The sequence below is a fragment of the Natrix helvetica genome (assembly GCF_964273705.1).
Source record: "Natrix helvetica genome assembly, chromosome: 4".
In the NCBI taxonomy this organism is placed as follows: Eukaryota; Metazoa; Chordata; class Lepidosauria; order Squamata; family Natricidae; genus Natrix; species Natrix helvetica.
In genome coordinates this window covers 142,835,329-142,848,661 of record NC_138550.1, presented here as the reverse complement: position 1 = coordinate 142,848,661, position 13,333 = coordinate 142,835,329, and the positions used below count along the sequence as shown (strand labels likewise).

At 40.0% G+C, this 13,333-nt stretch overlaps 1 protein-coding gene across 1 annotated transcript in view; it reads left to right on the top strand.

Moving 5' to 3' along the window:
- CDH17 (cadherin 17) overlaps positions 1–3,654 on the top strand; it is a 51,526-nt gene extending 47,872 nt beyond the window's left edge. Inside the window, exon 17 of the mRNA XM_081952791.1 lies at positions 2,846–3,654. Within this exon, the coding sequence (XP_081808917.1) occupies positions 2,846–2,952 (107 nt within the window). The 3' untranslated portion in view covers positions 2,953–3,654. The remainder of the gene's footprint in view (positions 1–2,845) is intronic.
- Positions 3,655–13,333: the final 9,679 nt, after the last annotated feature.

Genomic DNA, 13,333 nt, shown 5'->3' with positions numbered 1-13,333 from the left:
TTGACCCTGAAGACACAATATTTGTGCAGATGGCTCTCCTTGCCTCAGGTACTTGCTGAGTCAGGGATTCAGAGTCATGGGAGGTCACCAGGAAAAGCACTCAAGATCCCAAGTCATCCGAGAACATGTGGTGCCTTTAGGAAAACACCCAAAAGAACATCTTTCGCTATTTCTGCCAATCTTATCTATGGTGCAAAACTGGGTAAATCTGGCACAACATTATAGTGCTGTGATGGCGAATCTATGGCATGCGTGCCAGAGGTGACATGCAGAGCCCTCTCTGCTAGTATGTGCATCGTCATTCCAGGTCAGATCTCTGTGACATTTCTTCGTGAGCTTCTGTTTCTCTAAAAACGACAAAACAAAATCAAAAGGAAAAATATTTTATCTCTTGCCGCACTGCCAGTGTTGGGATGCCCCACCTCCCACCAGCCAGCTGATTTTTTGATCTCTGCTGCACATGCATGCGCATCTTTCAGTTGGGGCATGCATGCGCAGTTTGGGCACTCGGTGTCTAAAAGATGACTGCTATAGTACATCTGTCGTGGTGGATATTTGCATGACATTGTCCTTTAGTCACTATCAGGTCTGCATAAGATCTGGACTCCTGGGAAGTGTTTGGCAATTACTTTACTAGGTAATTACTAGGGTAGACTGCCATTCATGGGAGAAATGGTAACACTGATGAAAGAATGCTATTAATTAACCCAAAATGGCCTTCACAGTTGTGCTGGTTGTAGAAAAAAATGACAGATGCTGATTTCCATGGAAGGATTACTGCTCCGTTGTAGAACACAATTGTGTTTGAATGAGGACAGTTCCAGGCCCACTAGGCCCTTGAAACTTTGGTGAAGAAGATGCTATGGTGTAGTTTTCTTACTGATTTGACTGCCTGCTAACTAGGTTCATGTTTAAATTAAGAACAATAAAATAAAATTACCTAGTTGTAATTAATTGTCTAATAACCGAGAAACCCACCACTACATTCGGAAGCATTAAACTGATCATTGAGAGTTGACTTCATATGTTTTCAAAAATAACCATATAAAAGATTCTGAGCTTTGTCTGGAGAGTACCATGTACTTGGGCAATATATGAACCCATTCAAACCCTGGCTTAAGACCATATTATAGTACATTTAATATAAGATTCTTAGGACACAACACTCATTGATATCATTTAGATTAATCCCAAGTGATTGTTAATAATACAATACAAAACAATAGCAGAGTTGGAAGGGACCTTGGAGGTCTTCTAGTCCACCCCCCTGCCTTAGGCAGGAAACCCTATACCATTTCAGACAAATGGCTATCCAACACCTTCTTAAAGACTTCCAGTGTTGGGGCATTCACAACTTCTGGAGGCAAGTTGTTCCACTGATTAATTGTTCTGTCAGGAAATTTCTCCTCAGTTCCAAGTTGCTTCTCTCCTTGATCAGTTTCCACCCATTGCTTCTTGTTCTACCCTCAGGTGCCTTGGAGAATAGTTTGACTCCCTCTTCTTTGTGGCAACCCCTGAGATATTGGAACACTGCTATCATGTCTCCCCTAGTCCTTCTTTTCATTAAACTAGACATACCCAGTTCCTGCAACCATTCTTCATATATTTTAGCCTCCAGTCCCCTAATCATCTTTGTTGCTCTTCTCTGCACTCTTTCTAGAGTCTCCACATCTTTTCTACATCATGATGACCAAAACTGAATGTAGTATTCCAAGTGTGGCCTTACCAAGGCATTATAAAGTGGTGTTAACACTTCACATGATCTTGATTCTATCCCCCTGTTTATGCAGCCTAGAACTGTGTTGGCTTTTTGGCAGCTCACAGCAGTGTGCAGCAGCACACACAAACAATAAGATTACATTGTTATGAGAAATTGGAGGAAGAGAAAGGAAGAAGACTAGACAGAAAAACACAGGAAAGAGAAGGCAGGTTTATGGGCAGCGTATCTCATAAGCTCCGCACAAGTTACAAGAAATTTAGGAAGAAATGACAGACTCTGTCTTAATGAACCAGGAGGGAGACATCCCTCCTACCATTTCCAAGATTTTGTATTTAGTCCCAGATTAGTATTAAAGGTGCCTTCCTGAAATCTGTGCAGCTCTGACAATTGCTAAGGTTATTTTGGGACCCACTTAATGGAGAATAAGCTCTGTTGAACACAATGAGATTTTAATAGAGTAAGCACATACAGTATAAGCGCTGTGGAAATAATATTTTGTTTGTGACATGGTTGCAAAATATGGTTTTGCGTAAAGCAACTTTCCTGGACCTAGCACCTCTTAGATGTCTTAGGTGACGAGAACCATGATCCCCAGCCAGCACAGACCATAGACCATAGACTATCAGGGGAAAAGGCAGGATACAACTAGAGCAGTGATGGTTGACACCGAGTGCTGAAACTGGAGTGTGGCGTGAGCACATGCATATGTGGGCAGGCCAGAGTGGCAGAACCCAGAAGAGAGGAGCTGGCCAGTGTGCATATGCATGGCGACCAGTTGCTCTTTCGGGTTCCATCACATGCATGCGCACCAGCCAGCTGTTTTCTTCTGGGTTCCGGTGTGAACATGCATGAAGACCAGTTGGCCGGCGCACCTGTGAGTGCCGCAACCCAAAAGAGAGCAGCTGGCCAGTGTTCATGCACAATGAACCAGCTGTCTGGCACCCATGCACATGATGGAGCCTGGAAGAGCATCTGGCAACAGTGCATGTGCCCACAGAGGGCTCTGCATGCCACCTCTGGCACACGTGTCACAGGTTTGCCATCACGGATCTAGAGGGTTCTAGTTTGAGAAAAACTGGGTTGAATAAAATTTAAATTTGTTTTCATGTTTGTTTCTTTGTTTAGGTATCATTCTGGGACTGGTGTTTTTACACATCAAGCGTAATAAGAAGAATGAGCAAAACGTTGTCCCTGTTGCCATCAGGACCTCTGAACTGGAAGCTTTGACTTAAAGGATTAAATGAAAGTGGACATTCATGTTTTTCCTGTTGTCATAGTTGATCTCTCCTATTTTTTTAAAAAAAAGTTTTTTTATTAAAACAATCTACATAGGTAACAAGAAATACATTTAAAAAGTACAGTGAAAAAATGTGAAAAGGGAAAAAAAAGAGAAAAGAAGATAGAAAAAGAAAATAAAAGAAAAAAATACATGTAGGCACACAGACAGATACAGACAGACAGACAGACAGACAGACACACCCACACACATGCAAAAATAAAAGAAATGGCTTTTAATCTTCCTCATGTCAGTTATACATACAATTCAAACCTTTCTCTCCAGGATTTCATCACACAGGTATTCCTCACAACCAATACTTAATGACCTTCTGAAGCCAGATTGGTGCTTTAAAAAGTCTTACAAATGGTCCTCACACTTACGACTGTCACATCATCTCTGCAGTCACATGATCAACATTTGGGTGTTTGCCAACTGACATGTATTTTGATGGTTGTAGTGTCCTTGGGCCATGTGATCAACATTTATAACCTTCCCGGGGCTTCTGTCAAACGAAGACAATGGAGGAAGCTGGATTTACTTAATAACTGCAGTGATTCACTTAGCAACTTCAGCAAAAACAAAAAACAAAAAGTCATCAAATCAGGCATGGTTCACTAAATGACCGTATTGCTTAGTGATGAACGTGGCAGTCCCATTGTGGTCATTACCTGTAATTCCTTTCTTTCTATATCCTATTCCTTCTAGCCATCAAAATCATAAGTCATAAAAAAATTCATTTTTTACACAAAAGGAAGGGGATTTACAGTCGTTTATGAATGCCAATAATGAAGTTTCTCAAATAAAAAAATGTCAATTTGACAATCTCAGTGGGTTCTGTCAATTTCACCAGTCATTCTTTCATGACAGTTTGATCCTAGATAGATATTTCTCTTTCTGGGCACACTGAGAATATTTCTGCTGAACAAAACTCCGCATTGGTGACAGGAAAGGCATCTGGCCATTAAAACATCCTGCTAGCTCCATTTAGTCGCCCAGACTCCACCCCACAAGGGATTATGGGGTTGTTAAATGAAGATGATGATTCTTTTATGAGGGGTAATGCTGAATCTTTCTGCTGTTGTGTATATAGTAATCTTGCTGCAGCAATCATATGTTGAAGTAATCTTCCATGATGTCACTGAAATTAGTCATTTTTCCTTAACCCCCTTTAATAAATATTGACTGTTAAAAGATAAACTTCATTTTCCCTTGGCTCTGCTTGCTCTCTATTGATGGCCTTATCAATTTTACACAAATTCAAATATGAAAGGGAATTAATATGCCTATTTTGAGTTCTCCTAACTTTATATTGCACTGAACCTTGGGATAACCGCAAGTGAAATTTCTTTAGAACTATGTCATATTTTTCCTGATAACATGAGCTATTCTGGACTGTTTCTGGGTACTTTAGCCTCTCACAACTGATAAGTAGAAGAGACCAGGACGTGATTCTTCAGGTCTGTAGTTTACAGCTTCTTATCCTTAATAGTTATTAAGGAATATCAAAACGACTGTACAACCAATGAAGTAACTTCCTTCAAATGGCAATAAGAAAGGTGATTAGATATACTGTATCACAAGATCTTGTCCAAATATTTTCCATCTTCTCTCTTTCTTTCTCTCTTTTCATTGTTCTGATTTGTCTTTGAGGCCAAATTTAGAAAGTATTAGAAAGTGCTCCTGTAAAGTATGTTACTATCCCAAAATATGCCAGGTAACACCCCCCCCCATGTCATCCATGAAAATTGCTACATGTATACTTTTCTGAGATCATATGAATGTTACCAGTGAAGACAGTACATATTTTTCAGGCCAACTGGTTTCCACATCAAGTAAAAACATAGGAAAAAAAAGATGATAAGTCACACTAGGGTTGCCTCCCACAGATAAATACCATATTTTCCGGAGTATAAGATGCACCTTTTTTCCTCAAAAAAGAGGCTGAAAATCTGGGTGCGTCTTATGCACTGAATACAGCATTTTTTGCCTCCCGAAACTCCACCCCATTCACCAAAATAGCCGTGCATAGCCTTTAGGAGCCTTGCAGAATGCTCCTGGGGGCTGGGAAGAGCAGAAATGAACGAAAAATGGACCTTCTTTTGCTAAATTTTGCCCTTCCCCAGCCCCCAGGAGCACTCTACAAGGCCATTTTCTGCTCATCCCCCCCCCCCCCCGGAGCACTCTACAAGCCTCCTAAAGGCTATGCATGCCCTTTTGGGGGGAGGTTTGCAGAGTGCAAAAACCTTTTTTTTAAATTTGCCTCTTCAAAACCTTGGAGCGTCTTATACTCCACTGCGTCTTATACTTAGAAAAATATGGTAGTAAAATAATAATTCAGATACAGATTTGGAATGCTTTTCTGAGGATTGTCAAGTCTTTCTATGCTAGATTGCTTTAAATATCTTTCATCAACAAGATACATATATAGAACACAGTGGTGGGTTCCTACCAGTTCGGCCCGGTTCGGCTTTAACTGGTAATGGTTTGATGGCCTGGGTCTCTGGAACCAGCAGCAACCTAGGCCTGCCATGTCCCCAAACCAGTTCTCCATCTTGGTTTTTGCTCCTGCACATGCGTAGAGCAATTTAAATTGCACTGCGCATGTGCATGCATCCCACATCAAGCGTGCATGGCGCAGCCATGAGCAAACCGGCAATAGCGACTGCTGGAACCCATCCCTGGTAGAACATAACTACCATGGAATACTGGAATCTACAGATCATTGAAGTAGCATAGCTAATAGCCTTTTAAAGAAAGGAGTAATGTCAGAACAACTGCCTTAATATAGGATGCCAGACTTAATTTCCTATGAGATCTACTTTTATTCCTTTTTAAAAAACTTTAGCTATTTTCTAAGTTTAGCTTAACTGCAGATTTTCTGCCAAGGACAATATTATAGCCCAACCAACCTGCTGATGGAATCATTGGGGAATGTGTTCCATGACTCCCTTTCTTAGACAGCTTTGCCTTTGGGCTTCTTTTATTAGACACAAAGGCAACAGAGAAAGACAGAACCAGTCCCCATTGTAAATTGGATCATTCCTCATCAAACTTTAAATATTAACTCTAGAATTTACCATATGCCTGAATTAAGTGTAATTAATTAGTGTTCATTGTAAAGCCCGATAAATTCAGACCACATTTGAACTCTGAAGAAAGCTATATAGCAGGGAAGTCAAACTCAATTTCATTGAGGGCCCCATTAGGGTTGTGTTTGATCTCAGAGGGATGGGGGGGCATGACCTGCTCGACATCACGATGTTGGGGGCACCTGTTGTGGCCAAGTGCTAAGGCAGGACTTCCCTCAGATCCTCCTTCACTCTCATTATAATCTTCCTTCCTTCCTTCCTTCCTTCCTTCCTTCCTTCCTTCCTTCCTTCCTTCCTTCCTTCCTTCCTTCCTTCCTTCCTTTTCTTCGTTTTCCTTCCCTCTTCATTTTTCTTTCTTCTTCCTTCCCCTCTTTCCTTATTTTTCTTTCCTTGCTCTCTTCCCATCTTCCCTTCTTTTTGTTTTTGTCTTTCTTCTTTCCCTTTCTCCTTTCCTGTCCCTTCTTGCATGCTCAAATGCAAAAGTGGAAACATTTCTCCTTCCGAGCTCCATTTTCGCTGGCAGAGGCACCACAGGCCAGTCCTTTGCTGTTCCCAGGGTGCCTCCATGGGCCAGCTCTAAGCACCCCACGGGCCAAATCTGGCCCGTGAGCCTTGAGTTTGACACCCCTGCTGTATAACTATGGCTAAAAGGGAAAAGATTGTATTTGGGTTAGTAAACAACAATACACATCTATGCTTTTAATAGAAGGTTAATCATATAACGTTGCCTATTAATAACCGTTGTGGTGGGACAAGAGTGCAATGTATTTCTCTGCATCAAAAAACTTTATTTCTCTAATCGGCCCACAGAAAAGGTGTACAATCCAAGGGACTACAATAGTATCAGCTTCATCCAGATTTTGTACTCCCAGAGCCTCCCAACTTTCATAGATATATTTGGTAGCAGTATTTTTTCTCTTTAAATGTTTGTGCATGCACATGGGCATTTGCTTAAAATAGTCATGCTACGTTTTTGATAGGCTTATTGTACCTATTTTGAGCGTATGGAACAATTAGATTACAACATCCTCAGAAGACTCCAATTGTTAAATAAAAGATTGGATATATAATTTAGGATTTTTTTTTTTGTTAAGTTCTTAAACCGTACCATTGATTTTCAGAGAGCCCAATAAAATGACTAGTTTCTTCTTCTTCTTCTGAATCTTTCCGACAGACAATGCGTACCATTTGCTGGATAACTTTGTTTTTCCCACAGTTGTTATCAACTCACTTCAAAAACCATGCATTCCATGCTTTTTGAGAAATGCCAGAAAAGGCTTATATAAATATTATGAAAGAATTCTAATAGTCAAAGGAAGAAGCAACAGAATATGAGAGATGTGAAGCAAACGTTTTTCAGGGAAAGGGAGAGGGAAAATTAAATGACAGTACTGCACAGAAGATTTTTGAGGCTTATTTTGAAAGCTATAAAGTAGAGGCAACAATCTTGGGTATATGTACTTGGGAATAAGTCCTGTGTTAAACAAGAATAGATATGCCTAGAACATCAATATAAAAAACAAAAAAATACAATTGCGGTCAAATTATTACTACTAACTTAAATGAGGTTTACTCCTGAGTAGATTTAGGATAATAGCTTGAAACCACAAAATTTATTCCAAGATAAGCTTTGTGCATTTACACCATATACCGTATTTTTCGGAGTATAAGACACACCTTTTTCCCTCAAAAAAGAGGCTGAAAATGTGGGTGCGTCATAATACAGTGTATAAGATGCACCCATAAGAATACATTTTTCGCCTCCCGATACCCTGCCTCCTTCACCAAAATGGTTGTGCATAGCTTTTAGGAGGTTTTCAGAGAGCTCCTGGGGGCTGGGAAGGGCAGAAATGAGCAAAAAATGGGCCATTGTTTTGCTCCTTTTTGCCCCCACCCCACCCCATAGGACCACTCTACAAGCTTCCTAAAGGCTATTCATGACCTTTTCTTTTTGGGGAAAAAAAACGGGCTATTTTTGGGAGGTTTGCAGAGCGCAAAACCTTTTTTAAAAAAATTTGCCACTTCAAAACCTTGGTGCATCTTATACTCTGGTGCGTCTTATACTCCGACAAGTATGGTAAGTTAATAGAATCTTAGAATCATAGGATTAGAAGGTCTATCTGGTCCATTCCAGAGGTGGTATTCAGCCAGTTCTGACTGGTTCTGGAGAACCAGTAGCGGAAATTTAGAATAGTTCAGAGAACTGGCAAATACCACTCTGGCTGGCTCCGCCCCCATCTATTTGCTGCCTTCCGAGTCCCAGATGATTGGCTGGGTCTTCTTCTGTTGCCCAGCACAGAAGAACGGAGTTGCAAAGCGGGGTAGTGGGGTGGTGATGGAATGGACATTTTGCAATATCCTTGCCCTGCCCACCCACCAAGCCATGCCACACCCACAGGACCAGTACTAAAAAAAATTGAATCCCACCACTAATCCATTCCCTATGCTGGCTGGGGAAGTATGGGAGTTGAAGTCTACCTACCATAAACTCACCAAGTTTGAGAAGTACTGATCTAATCCAATCCTTTCCCCAGCTAGAAATTCTCATACTGTTCTCCACAAATAACTGTTTATCTTTGCTTGAAAACTTCCAGAGCCAGAGTAGTCACAACTGCAGGAGAGAGGTTATGTCATTGTTTAATAGTTCTCATGTCAGAAAATTCCTCCTGATATTGGCATTAAGGAGAATAAATCCTCAGATGGATGTACTTTTATGGCTGCCAAAAGTTGAGAATGCAAGCTTTGAAGGTCACCCATTATCCATCAACTACACTAAGTGCAGCATTTGGCAGACCTTGCTGATTGAAAATCTCCATCCTAAAAGATCTTAGTTGTTCAAGTGATGTCAAAGGAAGGTATTTATGTGGACTGGTTGTTGTTGTTGTTGTTGTTGTTTTGAAACTGATAGACTGCACCGAGGCAAGTAATTTTGAAAGCCCATCTGTTAATTGTGATAGTTCACTATGCAAATTGAAGGGTAGCTCAATGGCTAAGACATCAATCAGAAAGGTTGGCAGTTTGGTGGTTCAAATCCCTAGCTCCGCATAACAGAGTGAGCTCCTGTTACTTGTCCCAAATTCTGCCAACCTAGCAGTTCGAAAGCTTGTAAAAATGCAAGTAGAAAAATAGGGACCACCTTTGGTGGGAAGGTAACAGCGTTTTTAGTCATGCCGGCCACATGACCATGGAGACGTCTTTGGACAGCACTTACTCTTCAGCTTCGAAATGGAGATGAGCACCGCCCCCTAGAGTCAGGAATGACTAGCATGTATGTGCAAGGGGAACCTTTACCTTTACTTACTATCCAAATTACTTATCTTGGTAGTTCTTGATGCAAGAACTTGCATCAAGCTTCAGCTTGCATCCAGACTTAGCCAAATGTAAATAACTTCTATTTAAATCAATGGTCTTATTTTATTGATTGCAATGTGTTTATTATTATAAGTATTATTAATTCTCCATTCAGCTCAGTCCTAATATCTAGTTGTCATTTTTGAGGACTGAATTCACTTCTTCCCTGTTCTACAGTAAGATGTTTGTTTTGAATTAGCAAAATGAGTTAAAAATTTATTAGCATGTTGTGTAAACTCAGGCAGTAGTAGTTACTTTAATAAGTTGTACTGCCTAATTTGAAGTAGAAGACGTTAGTTTTACCCTGTTGTGTAAAGAAGACGACTTTCCTTATCTTCAGTTCCTAAGAAGAAATGAATGATGTCATGAAGCTGCTCTGAGTCATGTATTTTTAATGCTTTAATCCAGATATATTCTGTTATTAATGTTATCTTTGCCCTTGTGGTACAGGATGGGTTCAGGGTGGAGGCATAAAACTACATGAAACCTTTGTCATAACGGTTTCTGGTTGACATTGACTAAGTAACAAGGGAATGGTAGTCTATTGATGATCTACCAGTGTGTTTAATATTCTTCATTATGGTAAGACACTAAACACAAAATAAACTGGTACTTGTGAATAATCCTTGGGGGGAGAGGCATAAAGGGGAAATAAATAATACTGAAAGCCCATCTCTTCCATCATTGCACTCATGATAAGAAGGATTACTTAGTTTATACTTCCAGCTATGTTTCTGAAGATGAAGTTTGGATAAAGTTGAACTCCAAAGGAAACAGGGCTTCGTGGCTTTTTAAAATCTCCTCAAATGTAAATACTTACGCTTAGAAATGGGCCCTTTTAAAACAAACTGTCAAACTGTAACAACAGCTATAGAAAAGTTAGCCATGACAAACATTGCAGCCATCAATGTTTTGTGGGAGGGAGTGACAAATACACTACTGTACCTATGGTTGAGGAGAAGGCACAAAAAATAACAGACTGCCCTTCCTTTAATGCTCAAATATCAAGCAAGATCTCATCTGTCCCAGGCAATTAATCTACAGGTTGAGACTTGTATATAAGTCTATAAGGTGGCTAGTTCAATTTGGGTTTAGGTGGCTGAATAAACTCAGCTATCATTATTTGTAAACTATAGTTTATGGTTCAGTGTTATTTGTGCATAACACAAATTTACTGGTTGAGTCATGAATCCAGCTTTATGACTCAATCAGTAAAACAGACAAAGGAAATCATGTGGCATTGTCCATTTGATAGGTAGGTGCCATTGGTGTGTGAAGAAGCAAAATGACATCAGATTAAACTTCACTATTGAACCCAATAATCCTGATATTAGATTGGCTTTGATCCTGCTGGTCTTCTATAAAGCACTGAAGACCTGGATGTGCTCCAGGGAATGGAGTGGATGGTTTGAAGGCCCATTAGTGTTATTGTCCTGTGAAACATTTATTGCATGTGTTCATTTCAACCATCATACATTTTTATGCTTTGTTGACATTGTCCTTATATTGTTTTAACGTGTTGTTAGCCAGCCAGAATTGTATCTGAGAGATGGGTGGTTGTTTAAATCGATTTAATACTTAATAGCAAATAACATAGAACAAAACCAATTGACCAATATTACTTTTGCAGACGTTCAGAATTTAATGTGCTTTTTTAATTGCTGTTTTTTTATTATGTTGTCTTATAGTGAGGCTGTACTGCTGTTGCATTCTGTTGTTTGCTGTGAAACCTGGATCAAAAAGCAGAACCCCCCCCCCCCATGCTAATAGATAAATGAAATATTTGCTTGGTTAAGACAATCTCCAATGCATCCTGGAGTTCAGGGTTGTTGGATTACTCCTTCCCTATTGGAGTAAGACCAACATCAAAGAGAAAATTTGACATTGCCTTTCCAATCCACTTCTCTACTAAAGACATGGCCATTACATTATTATCTTTTAACATAGGTATAATGTTATGGAAACTTCAGGAAAAAAAGGAAACATAATTAAAGCAAGTTCATACTGATATACCATAGTTCACTTTCTCTCTCTATAGTTTTTTTTAAGTAAGTCATTCTTAATTACTCCCTGGCAGACACTTCTCAGATATAGCAGACACGATAGTGAAATCAAATCTTAGGCTATTTTTTAAATGCGCATTGACTATCTATGACTATCATTAAGTGTTGTACCTTATGATTCTTGATGAAAGTCTCTTGTCTGTTTATTTACACTGAGAGCATATGCACCAAAGACAATTTCCTTGTGTGTCCAGTCACGCTTGGCCAATAAAGAATTCTATTCTATTCTATTCTATTCTATTCTATTCTATTCTATTCTATTCTATTCTATTCTTATGTGTTGCACATAAAAAATAGTACAGCTTAAATCCCCCTGTCATGGCCCTCAATTTTTGTGGACACCCCTAGCATCTCTTCATATATTGCCATTCTCTCTTTTTCAGGATGTATCAGTTCTATCCAACCTGTGCTTTCTTGGTCTTCCTCTTCCTAATGATCCATTCACACTTCCTTCCTATATTTGATCTTCATTCATTTTCTCCATAGGGCTACAGTACTTTTCGGAGTGGTCACTGCTCTGTGACCAACATGCATCTTTCATTAACATCTGGAAGAGAAGCTGCTTCGATAAGCTAGGTCTTTCTACTTACTCTGGCAAGTTATGAGTTATCAAACTTCCAACGTCAACCCCAGTTAAATGTAATTATTTCCCTTTTTTGACATAGGGGTATCCAATGCTTACTCTACACGTTATCCCCATTCATACCTAATTTTCCTTTGTTGATGCCTAAATTGAGCATTTGAGGGTGGAGGGAGAAAGATAGGTTGTAGGGCTAGAAAACTTGCCCGATGAAAGCAACCTCTTTCAGGAGGAAGAGAGGTGTACATTTACCATTGTACATAAATGGCAAGGAGGTGGAGAGGATTGGTAGGTTTAAATTTCTGGGCATTTATATCTCAGAATACTTCTCATGGACCATGAATGCTAACATGCTTGTGAAGAAGGCACAGAAGAGGCCGTACTTCCTGAGAATGCTAAGGAAGATAAATCTATCTCAGCATCTACTTTTGTCCTACTCTCGCAGCACTATTGAGAGCGTCCCATTCTTGCATGGCATGGGAGCAGCTCTGCAGTGGATAAAAAAGCTCTACAGAGAATCATTAAAACTGCCCAGAATATCACCGGGCTCCAGCTACCAGCCCTAGATGACATCTTCGCATCTCGCTGTTTGAGGAAGTTGCATAACATTCTCAGAGAATCTTCCCATCCTGCTTACAATCTTTTTAGACTGTTGCCTTCTGGCAGAGGTTACAGAACCATTAAAACTAGGACCACACCGTCTTCTGAATAGCTTTTATCCCCAAAGCTGTAATTGCACTCGACAATGAACTAAATGGTCACCGTCAGTGAGCTATTGGACAGCACTACTTGGTCTGTTGTGTGGATGCTTGGGTGGTTTAGGGGTGGGGAATTTTTTGGGTGGGTGGGGGTGTGTATGGGGATTGTTATGTGTTTTGGGCCTGGTCGCTGGGTGTTATGTGAATTTCGTTGTATGTGTATACTGTGTACATATGTACAATGACAATAAAGCAAAGCAAAGCAAAGCTGTCTTCTGAAACACTTGTCTGCCAATTGGGCTCACTAGGCAGTCATACGTATGCTTCTGATGCTCTATGTCAGGGGTGTCCAAACTTGGGAACTTTAAGACTTGTGGACTTCAACTCCTGGCTGGGCAATTCTGGGAGTTGAAGTCCACAAGTCTTAAAGTTCCCAAGTTTGGACACCCCTGCTCTATGTATATTCAAGGGTAATCTCTTAATAAATCTTTTTCAAGATTTATTACTGTTCTGGCATCTGCCTTAGTGTTATTGTTCTTTCATATCCATCCCG